The sequence below is a fragment of the Vanessa atalanta genome, chromosome 18 (assembly GCF_905147765.1).
Source record: "Vanessa atalanta chromosome 18, ilVanAtal1.2, whole genome shotgun sequence".
NCBI lineage: Eukaryota > Metazoa > Arthropoda > Insecta > Lepidoptera > Nymphalidae > Vanessa > Vanessa atalanta.
This window is the reverse complement of record NC_061888.1, coordinates 10,089,901-10,112,029: the sequence shown is the minus strand read 5'-3', so window position 1 is coordinate 10,112,029 and position 22,129 is coordinate 10,089,901. Positions and strand designations below refer to the sequence as shown.

The 22,129-nt window shown below is 31.3% G+C and overlaps 3 protein-coding genes across 4 annotated transcripts; 2 read left to right on the top strand and 1 right to left on the bottom strand.

The window, feature by feature from the left end:
• Positions 1 to 3,937: 3,937 nt before the first annotated feature.
• Positions 3,938 to 5,675, top strand: LOC125071034 (probable methyltransferase-like protein 15 homolog). Its single transcript, XM_047681088.1, has 3 exons — positions 3,938 to 4,129; positions 4,192 to 4,430; positions 4,499 to 5,675. Exons 1-3 carry the CDS (start codon positions 4,059 to 4,061, stop codon positions 5,521 to 5,523), a joined length of 1,335 nt encoding a protein of 444 aa, XP_047537044.1. The 5' UTR covers positions 3,938 to 4,058; the 3' UTR covers positions 5,524 to 5,675.
• Positions 5,676 to 6,434: 759 nt separating this feature from the next.
• Positions 6,435 to 15,349, bottom strand: LOC125070958 (protein preli-like). 2 transcript variants are annotated; one of them, XM_047680987.1, is made up of 7 exons: positions 15,127 to 15,349; positions 14,559 to 14,738; positions 14,285 to 14,392; positions 12,352 to 12,457; positions 10,017 to 10,166; positions 9,237 to 9,405; positions 6,435 to 8,654 (listed from the first exon to the last, which is right to left on the bottom strand). In XM_047680987.1, the coding sequence occupies exons 2-6, from the start codon at positions 14,648 to 14,650 to the stop codon at positions 9,253 to 9,255; spliced, it is 609 nt and encodes a 202-aa protein (XP_047536943.1). In that variant the 5' UTR covers positions 14,651 to 14,738; positions 15,127 to 15,349; the 3' UTR covers positions 6,435 to 8,654; positions 9,237 to 9,252. The 2 variants fall into 2 exon arrangements, with proteins under 2 accessions (XP_047536943.1, XP_047536944.1); XM_047680988.1 differs by lacking the exon at positions 6,435 to 8,654 and adding an exon at positions 8,673 to 8,815 and having other exon boundaries at positions 9,231 to 9,405.
• A 1,590-nt stretch (positions 15,350 to 16,939) lies between these two features.
• Positions 16,940 to 22,115, top strand: LOC125071142. Its single transcript, XM_047681232.1, has 9 exons — positions 16,940 to 17,290; positions 17,630 to 17,809; positions 18,032 to 18,225; positions 19,072 to 19,205; positions 19,443 to 19,570; positions 19,971 to 20,211; positions 20,564 to 20,699; positions 20,947 to 21,031; positions 21,854 to 22,115. Exons 1-9 carry the CDS (start codon positions 16,940 to 16,942, stop codon positions 22,001 to 22,003), a joined length of 1,599 nt encoding a protein of 532 aa, XP_047537188.1. The 3' UTR covers positions 22,004 to 22,115.
• Positions 22,116 to 22,129: the final 14 nt, after the last annotated feature.

The window sequence follows — 22,129 nt, the reverse complement described above, 5'->3', positions numbered from 1 at the left end:
AAGGAATCTGTATCTATAAAAAAAGGAAATTGATTTAGTTTATTTCTGCTTATAATGGCAGTCTATGTTGGGCAAAGGTCACTTTACAAAAATAGTTTGTTACGGAAAAACGTTCTAAACTTAATTCGCCGCAGTGTCTGAGATATATCAAAACGTCTTATATTTTGCAAAAGCCTTATTACCTGTTTTCTACATCATCGACATCATGATATTTTTAAAAAGTAAAAAAATCGATTTCATCATATTAAAGAAAATATTACATGATTAAATCTTGATGATTAGATTAACGGTTCAAATTAGATTCTAGATATTCTATCAACTGGGATTTCTTCTTGAATATGCTTTCAGTTTATCCGAATAAAAAAATTGACGAAGATCACCGAGAGTCTAACGTCAAGTCTGACCCAAACATATCGCGCGGAGTGACGCGTGTGATTTAATTTTCGCTTTTATATTTTAGACAAAACAAGCCACGGCGAGCTTTCATAAGTCCGTAATGAAATCTAAAGCTTTAGACAGCAGTCCTCCAAGTCCAATTATGATTCCATTCCGCTAACCTCATTTTTCGATTCAGAACAAATCTTATCTTGTCCAATACATCCCGATAATTTATTTTTACATTAGTGCGAGACTCAATTTATAAATGAGATCGATTTTTTAATTTAATTAAATAATTTATTTAATGTACAGAAGATAGTGGTGCACGTAGTATGTTATTGTTCTGACTACGTCGTATATAAATAATAGTACTAAGGAAACCAATTCATGACAGAGGGGATAAGGTTCAATTAATGTTTTATTTGATCTAATAACTATCCTAAATTGTCATAGACCCGATAATGCCATTCAATATTGGAAACAGAAGTTGCTGTTATGCAAATAATACAGCTAAAACAGGAATTAAAAACAAATGGTTTGCTCCTTAGTAATTAAATATAGGTTAGTTTTGTCTCTTCAATATATGAAGCGATTGACTCGCAGACACCAATTTTAAAAAGGCGTAAATTTTCCTATATGAATTTCTAACTACTTACTTGCTTAGATTGTCCTAGTTTCTTCGAACAAATAAATTTCAGAGCGCCACATAGATCATCAAGCTTGTACACCTCTTGGGCCTCGACGCACCAGACGCTAACTCCCCAATCCCTCGTATATGCAAATTATATAACAAAGCCACTATCACCCAACGTATTGGTATAAACATAGATCCACTTAGCACCTTTCGCAAGTTAGTCATCAACGACCTTTTTTGTTTAACAAGGAGAAAATGCATTTACGCATGCCGCGCGGTCGGGGGACCGGGACGGGTATGTGGGACTCAATCGGGAACTAATGCCCCGTGCCAGGGCACGCTAGTGCTAATGCCCTGTCCTACCCACTAAAACCATCCTTGGGTTTCCATAATGCCGCCGAGTGGTGAGGCCACGGGATCGCCAAGGGCATGCAACCGCGACCCCACCAGCGGCAGCCGCCGTAAGGCGGCTGAATATTCATGGAAAGCGCGCCTAGTGCACGCCTTCCCCCTCATCCTCCACGTGGCGAACTCCCCCGAGTCCGTCACTGGAGGCTGGGCGTCAACGAAACTGACGCCCTACGGCGGATAGCATGGTAGGCTCAGCCGCTGACAGGTGTAAAACACCTGGGAGGCTCGAGTAGCGAACCCTCCCACTCCCTCCTAGCCAACGAGGCCACTCACACGATCCGCCCTGACGTCGATCAGGGACGTACCAGGAGCAGCCTCGCGGCATCCCTCCCGCCAGTCTTAGCCGTGGCCGACGAGCAAGCTCAAGCCAGCCCCGTTGCCCAGGGTACACCACGAGGAGGTGACTGACATGTACCCCTAGTCATCAATGACCTAGTCACCCAGTCACTGTGAGCATGGAAGTTTTGCTTATAAATCGATTTTTTTTTTAAATTAAACTTTAAATTATGTATGTCTTAATAATAAATACTGTCATGATTGTACTGTAATACTTAGTTTTTTAACTTTCTAATCTTTATATTATTAAATTGCGTCAACTTTTATTAGTCTAATAGCCGAGATGGCCCAGTGGTTAGAACACGTACATCATAAACGATGATTTCGGGTTCAAACCCAGGCAAGCACCTGATAAATAAATAATTCATCTCGTGCTCGACGGTGAAGGAAAACATCGTGAGGAAACCCTCATGTGTCTAATTTCAACGAAATTCTGCCACATGTGTATTCTACCAACCCGCAATGGAGCAGCGTGGTGGAATATGCCCCAAACCGGCTCCTCGAAGGGAGAAGAGGGAGGGAAATTCATTCAAACAATACATATATATATATATATATATATATATATATATATATATATATATATATATCATAACAAGGACAAGAGACTCACGAAATGCGTTGCACATAAGTTTTAAGCATATTGGTTTACAACATCAAAAAAATATTCCCAAACTTTATAGATATAAATCCAGAATCATTGTTATTTCAGTAAACAGTTATCATTGTAACACAGCTCAGTATAGAATCCTCTCCTTGTTAAATCGGTTTAAGTCGGTTGTAAACTGTTTCAACTCATTACATTTAATATTTTAAGAAGTTTCGGATGTTATAAAAGATCATAATCGTTGGATCTTGGACTCGTATATGTAATATATGTAATTAACATATAACACTAAAACACTACTGCAATTATAATTATTATTACAAAAATAACAGACAGAAGTGTTGACTTTTTTGTTTAAATATTATAATAATGAGTTTATTTAGTCTTTGCTAGATACAGATTACATTTATTGGGATGTCTTCCTCGAGGACATACCACTTGATCAGATGTAGCCACTGCCAATCAACATTGGCATCTTAAGACGCATTAGCCATTCCTTGCATTGCCATGCACTACCTAAGCTGTTATGTCCCTTGTGTCCGTAATTACACAGCACAATACTAAGTAATTTCCGTTGACCACTACCTACGGAAATTGCTTGGCTTCGTCGCAACCAATAGCTAATGTTATGGGTTTAAATTTATATTTAATAATAAACGAATGAGTTAAGAATTTAATTTGTAATATTGTAATACGGTATTTTATTGAATTAATTTTAAAATGACAGTATGTTTGTTGATTTGATGATATATCCTAAGGATTGTAAGATATTATAATTTAAGAAGTTTCGTAGATGTTCTGAATATTTGACTTTTATTGCAATAGATTGTGTCTACTACAATAACACAAAGAACCTAAAATGTAGTCTCCATTAAATCTATTAATTATCTCTATTTATACATATCTTTCAAATATATAGAGATAACGAATATACAACTAAGTAGTTCCTTTAATTATTCATATTTTAATAGATTTTTGTCAAATATCACTGTTTAATTGCTTTCGATTTTTTTTGTATTATAGCTAAATGTGAATTCATCCAAATATATAAATAATTTACTTATTATTAACGTAAGTTCTCAATACATGTTTGTATATTAATTTACATTTTTTTAAATATGTATATGCTTAAAAAATGAGTTTCCTTATGAAATATTTTATATAATTTTATAATGATAAGACAATAAATACTATATCTTACACAGATTTCATAATTTAGAAACAATAAGATACATATGCTTAGTCGTGGTAGTTGAAAATCGCAAATTAATTGATGGTGATGGTATCAACTCAATCTTTTTATGGCGATATAATATATGAAGCCATACATAATAATTACATGGAATAATTATGTAACTCAATTGCATTGACTTTAATTACAGTGTAAGTCCATTTTATGTCTGTGCCTAATGTGCACATTAATCTAAATACAACAAAAATATTATTTCCATGAAATTACATAATAATAATAAATTAATTAAATAATATTTCTTACAGAGAAATTTGAAATAGTGGAAAACTATATATACAGTACATGTTACTGAACGCTCTATTACCGTCAAATTGACATTAACGATAATTTCAATTGAATCACATTGAATCTGTTTTCATTTTAGTCAGTAAATATTTCATCATATTTACGAAAAGAAAATATACACATTCGTTTTAACTTAATATGGACTAACAATAACTATGACTTCTCAGTATAAAAAGTTTACGAAGTTAATAGCTAAATGGCCGGTGGACAGTTCTAAAGGGGAAAGGTTAGTAATACAATATCTGTATATAAACACATATATCATTGAATAACCATAAAATATTTCAGGGATCTTGGCAAGTTCATACGAGAAAAAGTGAAAGTTGCTTTTGAAGCATCCAATAAGCAAAATTTAGATTCTGAACTGTGTACCCGTCAATACAACGCTCTAAACAAAATAGCAGACAACCATTACCGTGACAGATATAAAAGAACCAACCAAAGCACTGCAACCGGCTTGAGCACTGAAGAGTGTAACCTCATTCTATCTAGTGAAGTATTAACATATTTAAAGGAGGAAAACAAAGGTTTCTTTAGAAAAATCTTTCAAAAGGATTCATAATGACTTTCAAACAAATAAGATACTTAAATCATTTTTTATCTCGCAAGCTTCATAATAAAACCTACAAGGACCATACACCTGTTATGTTAAATGAAGTAATAAAACACTTAAAACCTAATGACAATGAACTCTACATCGACATGACTTTTGGTGCAGGTGGCCACTCTAGAAAGATTCTCGAATCAGCTAATTGTCAATTAATAACACTAGATAGAGATCCCATTGCCTATGATAAAGCTAAAAAACTCTCTGAAGAATATCCAAACAGAGTAATTCCATTATTAGGAAAATTTAGTGAGCTTCCTACACTTTTGAAAAGTGTTGGTATTAAACAGTGCTCAATAGATGGCATATTATTTGACTTTGGTTGCTCCTCCATGCAACTAGATAATGGTGAAAGAGGTTTTGCTGTTAGCAAAAATGGTTATCTCGATATGAGAATGGATGCTGGTAGAGATCCCAATCAAATTACCGCCAGGGAAGTTTTAGCAACTGCTAATGAACATGAGCTTTACAAAATTTTTAAATACTATGGAGAGGAGAAGAGGGCTGCGAAAATAGCTCAAACAATAATACATGCTAGGTACATGATAAAGAATATCGATACGACACATGAATTGGTCGATATTGTAGATTCTTGCTGCCCAGATGAATTCAGATTAGATAAACTTCAGAGACCACAATCAAATGCAACTAAAGTATTTCAAGCATTACGTATATTTGTTAATAATGAACTCAATGAGCTTAACTACGGTATGGTACTGGCTAAGTATTATTTAAAAATAAATGGAAGGTTGGTCACAGTTTGCTTTCATTCCCTCGAAGATACGATAGTTAAACGACATATTGCTGGAAATATAGTTAATGAAACAGCTAATCCAGTCCCATTAAGATATCTTAGTCCTATGTTAGTACAAGATCAGGAAACAATAAATCAATTCTTAGATTCTCCATGGAAAGCAATAAACAAACATGTTGAAGTGCCCTCTGATGAAGAAGTTGAAAGAAACCCAAGGAGTAGGAGTGCTCGATTGAGAGCTGCACTTAAAATAAAGTAATAAAAGAAAGTGCTTTTTAATTTAGAAGCATGAATGATACTTAGCAGGTGATTTTTAATTGTACAAAAGTTACTTTTGCTTAATTATTTCAACCCTAGCTCAACATAAGATGTAGATAATTTTAGATTGTAATGTAGAAAAATAAATAATATTTAAAGTTTATATTTTATTATTGTCTACCTTTTACAACAAGCCATAGACTAGTAAACTAGTATTAACATTCTATGTAAACTTCTAATTAAAGAATTGATTTTCTGATCCAAAGATAAAAAAAAATTATTAAATCTTAGGAAGATGATGAGAATGAAAATGATAATTTAATTTCACTCGTCCATAATATCAGTTACCTAAAAGAATTGTACTTTAGACATGTCAAACTTTTATTATCAGCTTTGAAAACTACTATTTGAAGGAGCACAGCGAAACGACAAATTTCCAAATTAAGTTAAAGTATGTGATAATTTGAATACAATTAAAAATAAACTGAAAAACATATATACATGTGCTCATTTTGTTTTATAAGTTTAAATTTTCATTATTGCATTTATTTATCTTTTTAAATTGCTACGTTTTATAAACTTAAATTTGTCTTAATTTTTTTTTTGTCTATTGCATTACACAATCTTATAGACTAAAAAAAAACACTTTAATATCTGGTACATACCAGAGATTAAAAAAAGAAATTATCTAAATGTAAAATTTAAAGTGCAAAAATGAAACCAAGTGTTTCATTTTTTTATATTTTTTTATATCAGCAATAAATTCTTTAAGCCTAAAGTGTAACTTTAGCATATATTATTTACATCTTAGACATATTCAAGTAAAATTAAATCTTAAAATTAAAAATAAATAATCATTTCAAAAATAACACCACTTTTAAAAAGGGATTATAAGTAATAAAACAACAATGATTAATTAGTAGACTCTTTAATTATCAGTATTTTTTGACAATGTAATGGTAACTACTTCTAATTTGTTTAAGGTTACCAATTAACATTAGATCTTAATAACAAATAATTATTTTACTCCCAAACCTGAGAGGAGATTTAAAATATCTTAAATAAGAACCACATGATAGACTTTTGATTAGAATAGCATAATACACACTTGATATTCCAATGCAAGGATATAAAATGCTTCAATACAAAAATATTATGCAAATCGATCATTTTCGTGCAATTTTTATTGCTGTAAATGCATTTGTATTTTAATAGTATTGATCGCAACAACAACCCATTCCTTATAAATTTATATATAGATGAGTAAAAGATGGTTAATTTTAATGTTTTTGTTTTTTTTTGTAATTAATTATCTCGCATTTCATTCCAGTCTTTTTACTTACCAATTCTATTTATTCCATATTCACATAAAAGTATCATCATGTCAACTGGCAGCTTAGGAATAAACATACTAAATTATAAATATGGAAAATTATTAGTAATACATATGAATTTAATAATTTACAAGCTATTTATATACAATTATATATTATTAAAAATATAAATTTTCCGATTTACATTTTTCTTGTACAATGAAAAGTGTTAAAGATTGCGGACTCATCATATAGTCAATTTCTCAACAGACACTTGTATACGTTTCATTTAAGCAATATTGACAAGCACAATATCAAAGGGCATGCTCAATATGTTCAGAATCGCATTTAATAATGTTTTTATTAATTTATTATGAAAAAACATTGCCAGTATCTTAGTCCGGTTTAATTTATACTGAAATATTACATTCTAATAAAATGGTAGTTGGATATTAAAAGAGAACTAAAAGATAAATATCAATGTAACATAGGAGCTTTCCCTTCATCTTTCTTGAATCTTGACCAACCTAGAACTAGACCTACCTATAAATAATATACATCTAAAATAATCTACACTTTTTCTGATGACAAGAAACGAGCAATCAAACAAATGGAAATTCACTAGTACATATTTTCATATTTTAAACTCAAACATTAGAAAGAGAAAGATATATGTCAGAACCAGCATCAGAGACAATATAAATATTTGAATAGTTGATATAATGTAATTCAATTGGATTTTCCTTTTTACAATTTTTTTTTTGTCATCTAACATCTGTTAGTTGTCAACGGTAGTTTAAGGGGCTATAATCAACCAAAGTAGATGTTTTTTAAGCACCTTATCGAAAGCTTATTACTTCCACATCAAACTAAGCAGATAGCTTAGTTTCAGTGGAAGTTTGTTTCTCATACAACTATCTCCACTTTGGTGGACATAGGACTAGACATCTAAACTTGCCTGTTTTTTAAAATCAATTATAAAATCTTCTTTTGGAAACTGTCATGATAAACATCACTTAAAACATTCTTACAGTGAGTGTAAATTATAAATTAACTCAGAATATGATTGCAGTGTTCGAACAATACAAACCCACGGGTGGAATGTGGTACACAATGATATTACATTATGTATTTGAATTTTGAAGATATAATATTATAACAACATGATTTTAGTTTGGACCATCTTGAAGTTATTTGCAGATATATGTTATTCGAAGTTAACTCCAAATATGTCCGTTAAAACAAGATGGTGGATTTAGCACGCATAGTACATGTGACAATTGAAATGTACTACGCCCATTTTGTAACAAAACAAAGAGTTAGATGTTGAAAGATCCGTTACAAAATATTTAGAATAAGTAAGAATAAACTAATTTTAATGTAATAACATTGTTTTAAGGTACGAGTAGCATGAATGCATTCACAATAAAGTGGCAGTGTTGCTGACATACTTTTACATTTTAAAGCGATAATAAAGTTTAGAATTATTTCATATGGCAATAATATTTATTATTATGTAAACTATAGACATACGACAATTTTTTTTTCCTTCTCTCAACATTTTCATTACACAAGATATTATCTCTCTCATCACCTTAACTAGTCTTATATATTTGGAAATCTATATTTTTACCTTATAAAGGAGTGCAACACAGTGGCATTTCTTGAAAATAATTTAGCTGTTGTTTCTTATCAACACTAATGTAGAATAGTAATAAGCTTTTACGTTATTGCTTTAGTTATTCAGCTTTGATAACTATGTTCGATTTATTGATTCAAAGTCACAGATTGATCCAAATTCATTCACAGCTTTCATTACCTGTAAACAAATATTTTTCATCGGAAACAGTGAAATTGGTATTATCTTACTAATATTATAAATGCGAAAGTTTGGATGGATGGATCTTTGTGTTTGTGGAATAAATTTGGCACAGTGATCATATATGATATGGAATGCCACATAAGGCCCTTTTTTGGCACCCGAAATCAGCGAAGCCTCCGACGGAAGCTAGTACACTCAAAAGACTTCTATCTATTAGATCTACATAATTTTCTTTGCATTTGTAATTGATGTACTTTTATTCAAAAAACATATTATTTTAAACAATACATCTATTGCAGAAATGGAAATTAAACCTAGATAAACACTTAATAGTCGAAATGTTTGTAATACTTGCATTAGCTAATACTCCGCCTGCACCGGTACGGATCATTTGTTCATAGCTGTATCGGCTTACAAGAGTACCGTTAATGCGACACTAGCAGGAACGGATTTCCCTATAGGCTGAATAGGCCCGGGTGACAAAATTTATGGGGGCGGCAAAACTGGCTAAGATTGACAGATTGCTCGCGTTCTCTAAAGCGAGTGGGGGGCGTATTGGGGGGGGGGGGTCACGCGTACCGTGCGCGCGGTCCGGTTAGCTGCGCTGCACGGAGGAGAGCGCGCTGGCGGTGGCGCGCGCGGCGGCGGCGGCCTCGCGCATCTCCTTGAGCGCGTGCGCCACGGGCGGCGCGTGCGCGGCCGGCGCGCGCGGGAACATGCCCTGCAGCACGTGGTTGAAGCCGTTTACCTGCCGACCACAGACGTCATATTATGGCTACATTTGTTTACTTTGCACATTACCATCTTGAAGTTATTTGTATCTAACTTCAAGTGGGTCTGTTTAAACGAGATGGCGTATTTCGCAGGCAAGTGGCAAATGTTCACCTGGCGAGGAGGAAAAATATTTACAAAAAAAACGATTTGGAACTCTACAAAATACTCGACACAAGAACGCATTATTTTTTTTTATGGAATCAGGCGCCACCTATTTGTACCTGATTGTACGCTGATATCCTTCACCCGAGTATGCAATCAACTATGCAGGGATGAACAGTGCGCATAAATATTGACAGGAATAAGCGTTCATATTATTATAGATAGGATTTACTTTACTATTCAGCATGACATAATATTACATTTTATCTACGTAGATTAATTAATATCCTTATATTATCAGTTTAAAACGCTTAAAATAAAAACGCTAAAGATAAAAATTGAACAAATAACATATAAGTCGAATTACCGAAAATCGAATGCATGACAGTGTTAATAATTACGTTACTTATAAATAAACAAATGGCATTCCATTGAAATTCAGCAAGTATATACTAGTTATCAGTATGGATATATTTTTCTTACCATCTGGTTGCAATTCTTCCTGAATCGATCGAGACCAAACGCTCTTATAGCTCTCGAGAAACCGAACACTTGTGAATCAATCCAGGCCGAGCGCTTCGCAATCGTCTGTCCCGGACCTGACGGCCTGTACTCTACTCGTTCCACTACACTCTGTAACAAAATATTGGTAGTATAGGCCATCACATCAAAATATTTTTATACTTTATTTTTTTTTCATTATGACACATTCAAATACCAAAATATATCTACGGTCTAGTCGGACCAAAAAAAAAAAGATTGAAACAAAATAAAAAAAATTGTCATTAAACTGACGCGATGTCATTGAGTCGAGTAAGAGTCGAGATGGCCCAGTGGTTAGAACGCGTGCATCTTAACCGATGATTTCGGGTTCAAACCCAGGCAGGCACCACTGAAATTTCATGTGCTTAATTTGTGTTTATAATTCATCTCGTGCTCGGCGGTGAAGGAAAACATCGTGAGGAAACCTGCATGTGTCTAATTTCAACGAAATTCTGCCACATGTGTATTCCGCCAACCCGCATTGGAGCAGCGTGGTGGAATATTCTCCAAACCTTCTCCTCAAAGGAAAGGAGGCCTTTATCCCAGCAGTGGGACATTTACGGGCTGCTAATGATGTCATTGGTGGAGATCTTGAATAATCTTCATAGATTATTGAGTATGCATTATATGGATATATTGATAATGGCAAAAATTACGTTTTGACCGTCGGCGAGACAAGAAACGCAAGAAAAATGCAATAAAATAAAAGTATTTTTTAATTCCAAATTACGTCAATCATAAACAGATTCATATTTTTATACAAAAATTAACAATAGCTACAAATGACGACAATCAATTGCGTAACGATGCTTAATAAGAACATTGGCATTCAAGGTTGTGAAGCAATATAAATTCATTGTAACATAATATATAGTAGTTAACTGCTTACGGCTTCTCGAACCCGTAATCAGAATATCTTTTAGATAATATTTCTAACTTGTAGTTATTAGTTCTCTAACTGAACTTTACACACGTTGGGGGGGGCAAGGTTTTGTCTATGCAAAATTTCTTAGAGATGTGTCGTGGGAGACCACGTTGGAACGAAGTTTTTAAGAACGAATAAAATGAAATAACTTTAAATAATATTATATTAAACGTTAAAAATAGAAAGAGACAGAGGTAATTGTGATATCAGTCAGGATGAGGATACAACTCTTCTTTTAACGAATACTAATGAAAATTAGAGAATAGCATTACATATTTTGGTACTAACTCACCTACTCCTATTTCTAAAAAAAATATTATTGATAATACTATAAGACGTCATAAGCTACGAAACAAAAAATAAAGAAAATCGGGTCTTAAACTGTTAAGAAAAACATACAGACTAATTGTGTTCGTCTATATATGTTTATATATAGCTTATATATTGCAGTCCCCACTGGCCTTCTCTGTCAATTTATATTAATATTCAACAAGCATCGATTCGACATCACAAGAAGGTTTAATACCGTACCGAGTACGTTTATAAACAAATATAATACATCATACCATCATTCTTTAAATATACAGCACCATGGTTGGACAAATATTGAATTTTTAATTATTATTATTTTTGTGTTTGTTATTTTCAGAAGATAGTTCTTATGAAAGAAAAAATAATAAGAGGTTCGCAGACCATTAGAAAATTTAAGAAAAACAAACGACCATATTAACTTTTCTTAACCAAAATGGGAATACCAAACAAAACTATAAATAAACGCGCCAGAAAATAAAGGTATGGTAAAGGTCTCTATCGAAATGTCATCAGTTTTATCGACATTCAAATATATGTATTTTCAAAAAAAATAGACCTAAATTAAAATATAACACCATAATAATAATGTAATTAAGAATTACTACTACATGTTAATTAATTATTATGAATAAGTATTATCTAATACAGTTTAAAATTTTAACGCTTTTCTTTATCTTTAATTATAACCCATTCTTTAAACAGGTCATGTGACTTATTTAAAATTAACAAAAAAAGAAAAACAATAAGACATTATTTCTTTAGGTGTTTTATAAATCAATAATTTTAGTATCAATGCGTTAAAGCCAGTATTGTCAATGTTTGACAGAAAATCTTCCAGGCCAATAATTTTATCTCAGACAACATTGAAATATCATCAACCCATACCTTTAAAATTATTATTGTATGTGTAACAACATAGAACCATACTTAAATGAAGAGAATAAATTAAGCCTAAGAATATAAAATATAATGCAAGTCTCATATTGGTTGTCTTAGTAGATTTGAGTTATAAAAAAAAAGCAAAATGAATCAACCTACCATAACTTTTGTGTAGCCTAAATTTCTGGTGTATGTAACCAAAACCTTTTTATCTGGATCGACTACACTTTCTTCTATGATTTTAACCGATTTTGCACTGAAGAATCTGTAAACAATATTAACGTTAGATTAGTATTCAATAAAATATACTTAAAAAAGTATACAAAAAACATCAAATATGGCAGCTTTGTTAAATCCACTTAAACATTACTAATCCACCCCAGTTGATTCTAACTTAGAAGATTTTTTGAAATAGGCAGTTAAACTAGCAAATGGGCCAGCTCATGGTAAGTGGTTGTCACCACCTTTACATTGGCCCTATAAGTAATATTAACTGGGATGCCTAATATTTCTTACATCTTCCTATACATAGTTTGGTTGACTGTAGAAGTCATGTACCTCCTGCTACATGGGGTTGTGTAGTAAATACAATTACAAATTTAGACAAATGCATGACCTAACTAGATGATTTCAATTAAATTTACTTTTGTAAAATAAAACAGTATATACTTGATGGAACTCATCAGGAAAAAAGTATTAACCTTCTATAAGAAAATTAAAAGAGTATAATTTCTAAATTATATGATCGTAAATTATAAAATTATAATAAATTTAGTGAGGTAAACATAATATAACAACTTACAAATACAAACATAGTTCCAATTTCTATAATTAGCTTTCTAAATAGATTAAGTCAATATTACTTTATTAATCGTTCAAAGTTGAAGGTCATTCAAGTAGATGTTTTTGTAATTCCTTATCATAACTTGTTATCTGTATTCAGGAAAACAAGATATCTCTTGGACGATAAGCTCAAGACACTAAGTTTGTGTAACAATAGGTATAATTATTTTTACATAACTAACTATTGCCTAACATTTGTACGAAGCTCTAATTTTTTGAAAGATAACACCCATTATTAATACAATATTTATTTACTGTTTATATTTGATTTATTTGTGCAAAACTTAATTCTATGTTATTGTTATACAAACATACAATTTAGTTACTAGTATATTATATTATAAATATATTATAAAACAAAGTTGCTGTATGCCTAGATCTTTTAAATTTTGTGAAGGATTTAAATATAATTGTCATCAATAAAAATGGTATTTAGAGATGAGGTTTTATATGTATTATACATGTATATCATAGAAAAAAAATAAACTGAGAATATCCACTATCCTAGCCAGTAGAAAGTAAAAATTTGTATATTTCCAAGTATTCTACTTGTGTGAAGTCGTGATGTGTAGCTAGTAAATCATAAAGTCAATGTAACTCATGCATTGTAAAGGATTCCTCTCTTTGTAGAGATTTGGCACTTTAGAGATAATAATCACAAATTATTCAAATGAAAAATCGGTAGTACTCATGTGGATTTCATCTACATATAAACTTGCTTTTAAAATCCAAATATTCTAGCCACTAATCAAACATTAATAATCTGTTCATATTATTGTATACATTTACTTTCAGCCTTGGACTTAATGTTTACTTATTGAAAATCTTGAATATAACCTTGATTCAATATTCTTATGGAAATGTCAGTTGCAGAAATATGTTATGCTTACATTCCTTATTAAATTAGTATTGTAGTTTTCTAAATATGTAAATGTACAGTAATTTTATTTCCATGAATATATTAAAGCCAAATATAAAAAGAAGCAAATATTTTATTTTTAATAAATTGTTATAAAATTAAGTCTACAATCTCAAAAACATTTTAATTCTAAAATATATATTTTATAAATATTGTGATTAGCGTTGTTATTATTAAAAAATATGCAACAAAATATGCTTTAGTTACCGTTTAAAAAATTATATCCATAAATAGTAAGTGCATACTAAAAACCTTGGTGAAGCCATATTAAACAAATCTCAACATAATTTGTACCATATACAATGCAAGTAGATTAAATATAGGACATACCTTTCACCCCACTTTGGTACTCTGTTTGTTTTTGTCAATAGTCTTTTTGTATACAGGCATCCATCCTTAACTTGTCGGCTCCATGTGTCTTCGGATAAAACATGGGTACTGAAATAAAAATTACAAATTGGAACTTTAAACTTCATGATTATTTTTTGTAGCAATTAAGTACTTACTGTATATTTTTATAAATGCTCAACTTAATACATATAAATATTTTTTAATTATTAAACTATCATGACTTAAAGCAGGTATAGAAACTTATTTAAAATACCTTTGTGGATTAGGATATCTCTTCCAATAACCTCGAGCAACTTGTTCCCAGCTGTAGTTGAATGTTGTCGTATTTTCATAATATCTTGCCATTTTTCTTAAATTCTTATTATTTAAAATTGGAATGCTTGTTAACGAGATGTTAACTTTTTAAAGCGCCATTATTTACCACGTTTAAAACCTGTTAAACACGGAAATTTGAAGATCACGTCCATTTACTAACATATAGTCACATGTACAGAATACATATCATATTTCTGATCGGATTACATAAACACTGCAACTAGGTCATAATATAATTTCAGTAAAAAAGGGCTAACATTTTTAAAGTTCATATTTCACGTATGTAAACAAAGCATGTCCTTCGTGACTTTGATCACGTATCTATAGATTTATAATCAACATGAGAATTTAAATATACAATAATTAAAGCCAACTTAAACCAAACCAATTTATATTTTAGGCTTAATAACTCAAATGTGAATTTATTTATTCATCATGTATATTAATTAATGTAAACTATAAAACACATTGTTAAAGTTATTTTAATAAAAAAAAATAATAATTACCTTAGCCGGAAATAAACAGGAGCGTATTTTTGTGAAGATATAAGGTGTAATGTATTTTACACCGTCACAATTTCACTCCTCGAAATTTATTTTAAATGTACGATGATTGATTTCTCCAAATACCTCATGTTATCATTCATATTTCAATGGTTTTTGATAAAATTCTGATAATATTTTTCACAGATAATTCCAGAGTCCACACAGAAATTTGATCTTACCTTACACTACAGAATACAGATTAAAATATATATTTGACATTAAAGTAACAGATAACCTATTATTAGATTATCTGCGTTTTTCATTAATCATATTAAGTACTATGGCTGAATAGTTCAAGCCGTTTGCTTTTTCCAAGATTAAAATATTATACATCAAATTATTTTATCATATTATTATTTATTTAAAAAAATAATACATTTTTAAATTGACAATATGATTGTATATGCGAATATATTCTATTCCATATTATTGGACATGTTAAATGCCCAATAAACATGAAATTCTTACTATTAGTACTTACCTATGTGTTTTTATTGTGGAATATGTTGTTGCGTACGGGGCCGGCCAGCCTTTTTTGTTTACACTAACTTGCTATCTGGCGCCGATGTGGCTCCGATTTTATGCACAGGAAGTTTTATGGCTCTTCGATATAAATAATACATACCTACTCTTTAATTTTATTCCATAAAGGTAAGTTTAGACTACGACACTATACACGGTACAGTCGCGGTATACATTTCGTATATGTCTCTGTATGAACATGAGTGTCTCTGATTGCAAAATTGATTGTGACATAATACTGTATGTGTCTACTGTAGTTGAAAATTTTTCGAACAGGTTTGATATTTTCAATATACAAATATATAATAATAACGGACCGCGTTTGGGTGCACAAAATTAGGGGTGGGTGAGTTAACGTGGAACAAGAAGACACCAAAGAGTCTTATCATTTTTGTAGTAGAGCTACCAGAGCTTTTGACTGAAATAACTTGTCAATGTCGTAGTATAAACGTACCTTAAAAGTCTCAATGTTAGTGACAATTGTCAAAACACCTGGAGGACAATCTTATTCTCGTATTTTTAATATTATAGGAGTAATTTTTTACTAATAAATATTCATATTTCATTCGTCAGAAGTTTTCATAATTTGATGATTTTCTTTGTGGAACTCAATCAGCAATCTATGGTAACCTTCTAATTGTTACCTTTTTTTAAAGCACTGGTGGACCCAAATACTTATTTTGCCAAATGATTATTTATTGCAATAGTAGTAAAATTAGCTGCACGACGTTTATCCATACTGACCAAGCATCACTAGCGAGTTTGCGTGTGAACAGTGACATTATTTAGGTATACTTACAAATAGACACTACTCAGACACAAAAAATCCGTAAAGTGTAAACAGTACAGACATTAATGTCGGAATTTCTTTCGTAGTCTAAACGTACCTTTAGAAGTGACAGCAAAGAGTACATAAACTTCCTACCTACAGTTGACAAATAAAATAAAAGTACTTATAATTTTGATAAAGATTTTCGTTAAAGCCACATTTCTTCCAAAGGAAGTTTTTAATCGATATTACCTACCTTTTAAATTTTTTTCAATAATGTATATTTACAAAGAATACTTAAGGAAGTTAAGAGAATTATCGTTAAATGAACCTTATATTATACTAAATGATGATATAACACCAATTTTAAAACATTATATGCGGCTTCTTGAACAAATAAAATTTGAAGATGGATCATATCGTGCTTACTATGGTGAATTAAAAACGATCCTTAATAGCTTTACAGACCTTTGGATTGAAGAGATGGATAAAGCCATAAAAGAGGCAGACAGATGTAGCCACGTCATAAGTAAAGAAGAATTAATGCAAATGGCGGAGAAAACAATATCAATTCATCAAGAAGAACAAGCTGATTTCGAGGAACAATATCTGCCAATTGAAACTTCTTTCGAGAAAGAAATATACCATGATCTACGAAATAAATTTGACGATTTCATGAAACGACTTTTTATATTTAAAGAAGAGCTCGAAGGGCTTGACAAGCAAAATAAGATAGAAGAATTTGCAAAGGAACATTTTCCGATTTCATTGAAGAAAAAAAATGATATAATTGTTTTTACGAACGATTTTATAGCTTTTGGACTCAGTTTAGTTGTTAGTTGATAAATTATTTATATTTTTATATAATAAAATAAGTAGCGTCAAGGAAACGCAATATTTCGTATTAGAACTTTCGCGACTTACTCGAAAATCATAACCGGCCGGGCGGGAGTGCCACTTAGTACTAATGTAGGTATAATTTGTTTCAAGCAATTAATTCTTGCACAGTGGTAAATAAAGGCATCGACGAGAAACCTATAAGGGTCTGATGGACCAACTAGTGCAATCATCAATTGCAGTAGAGAAACATGAGAGAATACATTCCAAACATTCAGAGGAATATCTTAATAATTCTTCATCAGTCGAACATTAACATGTTAATCTTTTTACTAGATTGATCGTATAAGCGTAAGTCTACAGGAGATTTCGAATCACCTTCGGAACAACGTGCGTGCTATGCGAGAAATATCTGAAGTAAATATTTCCCATTTGTTAATCCGGCTTTACGAGAAGAATAAGGAACATCTAATGCTGTCTCGACAGGACGTAAGGTCATCAGTAGAACTTGCTGAAGTTAGTTCACTTACAAAAGTAGTAGTAACAGTATTACCACCAACTCCATATATCTATTGTTTTTCAAAACTATGATTAAAACTCAGTTGCTATTAGGTACAGAACAAAATATATAAGTATTCTCCTTATAACTTTAAGAAGGAACCTAAAAATATTTTCAATGTAGGTATTCAAATTACTTTTTAAAAAAAAAAAAATACTACGGGTATAAAAACTTCGTAGGTTCAACGCAGTATGGCAATAATAAAGGACAAAATCGAAGATTCCAAACTGATACCGATTCAACGTCTGCAAGAGGAATTCAATTATTGGGAATCGAGAATGCACGAATTTCAACAAATTGAGAAAACGCTTAAAAAAATACAAGCTGAAGAAGAGAAAGTTCTAGAACAAGAGCAGTTATTTTATTCTATAAAGTAGGAATATCGTGTTACGCATCCATATGCGTAACCATTTATATCAGTGTAGATTTCATCATTAACCTTTGAAAGTATTGAAACTCCATCCATCGTTCATTGATAGCTAGAGATACTTATTCTTAAATCATTATTGAAATTTCAAATATTAATTCCAATAATATTATTAATATTTTATATAATCAGTGCACACTATTTAATTTTACTTTCGTAACATCTTTGTTTTTATTTTCAACGTTTATTATCACTAAGAGCGGTCCACCTTCACCAGAAGCATCCTTCTGCAATGTAACTATCAACAATGGTACGATTTTGAACATTACTTTACAGTAATGCTCACTAACTGATTTTTTACAATATTACAATATTAACGGATTTAATCGCGTATTCGTGGTCACGGGCAGACTGCCCGTGTAATACTTACAATACTTGGTTCGTCTTCCACACTGATGTAATGTTACAAATTGTATCGTTACGGGTTGCATACTGTAATGCTCTGTTGTTCTAACTCGATTAGGTCATACTCTAATCTAAATGGTTACAATTCAGGGAATGCTTCCAATGAGGGGCTGTCCTAATAATAACATAATATTTTTAAAATATTATACTCGAGGAATGCTCGATATGATTCGGTTAGATAGTAACTTTCATCATCATGGCGCAGACCCATCTAAACCACGCTGCTCACTATTGAGTTATTTGCGTAAGGTGGATTACGAAAAGAAATGAATAACGTAAATAAATCGACCAGATTATAAAAAAGCGTATATTGTTGATGTCAATCTATTAAATAAATTTTAACTCAGTCCTTGTTAACATATCCTACACATTCTAAACATGTTTTAGGGATACTGAAATACCAACTGAAAAATTGAAAAGTAGGGCAAAGATGGAAAAGAAATTAAAGCAAAAGTTGGAACAAATAAGAGAGTTAAAATTAAACGCGGCAAAGGCCTTAGTAACTTTTTTTACTGTCAGAGGTAGCGGTATATTCAATACTTTGTTTTTTTTTTAAACTTAATTTTGTCAATAACTCATCTTATGGTCGTTACGCATTATCTAATGACTCACAGATACAATATTTTAACCAAATTATTTTTGTTCAATTTTTTTTATCCTTAATGTTAAAAATAAGAAAAGTATCAAAAATATGTTATCAGCTTAGCTTGTATCTTCAAATTATTATCGGTTGACTGTTCATAAATGTCTTGTTTTAGGTCGAGATCGAATTTTCAATTCAGATAATATTGGCACGTATTACGTAGACGAATATGGTCATCAATGCTATATATTCGACTATGGCCTTAAGAGTTACCATGTCAATTGTGTTGGAGACTTTGTTGACGTATGAAAAAATTATAATATTTTGTATTTTATTTATTTTATTCTTATAAATACTTAATATTAATATATGTTTGTGTTATAAAACTGTTTATTTGTATGTAAGGAATGATCTACCGAACTAACATGCTACATACAACTAGAAAGCTACATTATTCTTGAGTGATAGGGTATATTCAATTGTATTTATATGATATCATTTTCTTTATTAATAAATTGGACCTGTGCGAAGCTGGGACGGGTCGCTAATCTCACATATAGGTTATATTTGTGTGAGACTTATGTCTCAAAATTTATTATATTATGAATTTCCGAATCTTTCCAAAGGATACCGATACCTTGCCTAGCAGTAGAATATTACCTGACTGTTTGCTGTCTGCTTAACTTTTGCTTTTACTTTTCAGAAAAATGAGAATGAAAAATATTATTATGACAATATGGGTCGCTTTATTTTAAGTGAAAATGGAGAAAAACTTTATCAATTAGCTCCATGTTCAAGCACTTATAGGATCCAGAAAGATCTATTCTCGAAGGCTTCCCAGGATTGTGGGCATTCGGAAGAAGTTAAAGACGAATGTCACATGAGAATTAAAAATCCACTTGACGCAGTTATATTACCTGACGTAGAATCAGTTGATATAAAAGGTAGGGACTAGAATTTTTATCAAGAATGTTGACAAACCCTAGATTTTTTAACTTGCATTTTTTATTTGTCGTAATTAGGTATATTACTGAATTCCAGTAATATATTAAAATACATATATTAAAGAACCATTAGAACCGAATCCTATTAAGGATCGTACTATCACGTGAACAGAGTTCGCTTTTTTTTCAAAATATATAAATAAATAAAAGCGCTTAACTTCATACTCAGAACAGAATCTTTTTTGCTTGAAAAACGTTTCATTCAAACATTACATTAAATGCGCTGCAACTGATGCTATTATAAGCGTCGCAAATAAAGAATTCGTTTAATAATGATATCAATATGTTTAAGGTAAACTGGACCCCAAAATAGTAACATATTTATGGGACACTTTTGGTCATGTTCTGCCCGAAGTTTTGAACGACGTAGGCGAGACTCGTCCAAAGAATCCAATACACCACATTGCCCATAAGCTGCTGTCGTTAAAGTACGTCAAAGTTAACACCTTTAAAGAATCTATTAATTGGAAGAATTATAGACGAAAAATGTTGTTGATAAATTCTAAGAGTTTAATGTGATTCCAAAAAATGTACCAAGAATAAATATTGACTGATTTAGTACCAAATATTCATCATCAGTATTTTTCATATATTTTCTGATCACTGAGTGAGTAGGCCCATTACTTTTCTGAGCCGTTTCTAAATGTCAATAATAAATAATTATTTTATAAATAGATTCAAGAAAACAGAAAACGATTTGGCGAAGATGAAACAAGAAGCTATGATGTATCGTGATAAAATACATAAATATCGCTTACAGGTGAATAATTTAACATTAATAGAATTAACTATAAATTATTATATAATAATATGTTTACGTAAATAACCCTATGTGATCATATTATGGACGGCGAAACATTTATGCTAGAGTATACTAAGAACATTTTAAAGTTATGATGAAGATAGTTAAATCGTTTGCCTTTTCACATACAAACGGTCAAACTAGTAATGTATGTTGAGCTATAAGGAGAGCTTCCACGCCCCATTACAAGCACGATTTTGTCGCGGCAATCGGTTTCAGTCATGTTTTGACTTGTGCAGGCTCTTTTATGTGAATACAGACTCAACATCGCAGGTGCGACAATTTTCTAACATCGACAATTAATACATTTTCTTTTACTATTTTTCGATACTCAATCGCCATTGATAATATGGAGATCGATATTCTGTAGTGTTCTGATGGCATAAAATTTAATTATTTGTAATGTCATTTATGCGGTATGGAAAACGCCCCAGATTGGCAACACTGCCACAGCCGTCGGGCGTGTAAATGGGATCACCCATTCCCATGGCGTCGTACCGTTTAGAGAGCAACCGTGTGCATGTGTTTATATGTGGACCGATTATTTTAATTATTATTATACTGATTAATAAAACAGACTATCAATTGGCGAAAGGCACAAAAACATTATATCAAGATAGGGCAGTACAGTATTCAAAGAAATGATTAATTACACTTATTTAGGCAGATTTTTTTCACGATTCATCATGACGCTTAAAAAAATCATATATAATTTTTGTATTGAGAAAACACTTCGGTCCAAAAATATTTTTGAATAAAATTGAGTTACATTTCTTTCAGAAATTACAACAAAAAGTAGATGCGTGGAAAGCGAAACAGGTTAAGCGCCGTAAACCAGAAGAGTCTGATGATACTGAAGAGCAGTTCGCTTACAACGCACATGTGATGCAACAAGACCTCATTAGATCTTTAGAAAACTATGACATTTAGTTATAAATTAAAAAAACCTTGTTATTATGTTTAAACTATAGAATATGATTGATAATCTATATTATCAATTTTTATTGCATGCAAAATTTATTAGTTTTTTTTTTATAATTCCACTACTCTAAAAAA

Bases quoted from the DNA above. Each gene is read 5' to 3' on its own strand.
- LOC125071034 (XM_047681088.1), top strand. From the start codon at position 4,059: ATGACTTCTCAGTATAAAAAGTTTACGAAGTTAATAGCTAAATGGCCG. The intron at 4,130-4,191 runs GTTAGTAATACA...AAAATATTTCAG, and splicing joins GACAGTTCTAAAGGGGAAAG to GGATCTTGGCAAGTTCATAC. The intron at 4,431-4,498 runs GTTTCTTTAGAA...ACTTAAATCATT, and splicing joins TTTAAAGGAGGAAAACAAAG to TTTTATCTCGCAAGCTTCAT.
- LOC125070958 (XM_047680987.1), bottom strand. From the start codon at position 14,650: ATGGCAAGATATTATGAAAATACGACAACATTCAACTACAGCTGGGAA. The intron at 14,393-14,558 runs GTATTTTAAATA...TTTTTATTTCAG, and splicing joins AGATATCCTAATCCACAAAG to TACCCATGTTTTATCCGAAG. The intron at 9,406-10,016 runs GTAAGAAAAATA...TGTGGTCGGCAG, and splicing joins GGAAGAATTGCAACCAGATG to GTAAACGGCTTCAACCACGT.
- LOC125071142 (XM_047681232.1), top strand. From the start codon at position 16,940: ATGGATAAAGCCATAAAAGAGGCAGACAGATGTAGCCACGTCATAAGT. The intron at 19,206-19,442 runs GTAGCGGTATAT...GTCTTGTTTTAG, and splicing joins AACTTTTTTTACTGTCAGAG to GTCGAGATCGAATTTTCAAT. The intron at 19,571-19,970 runs GTATGAAAAAAT...TTTACTTTTCAG, and splicing joins GTGTTGGAGACTTTGTTGAC to AAAAATGAGAATGAAAAATA.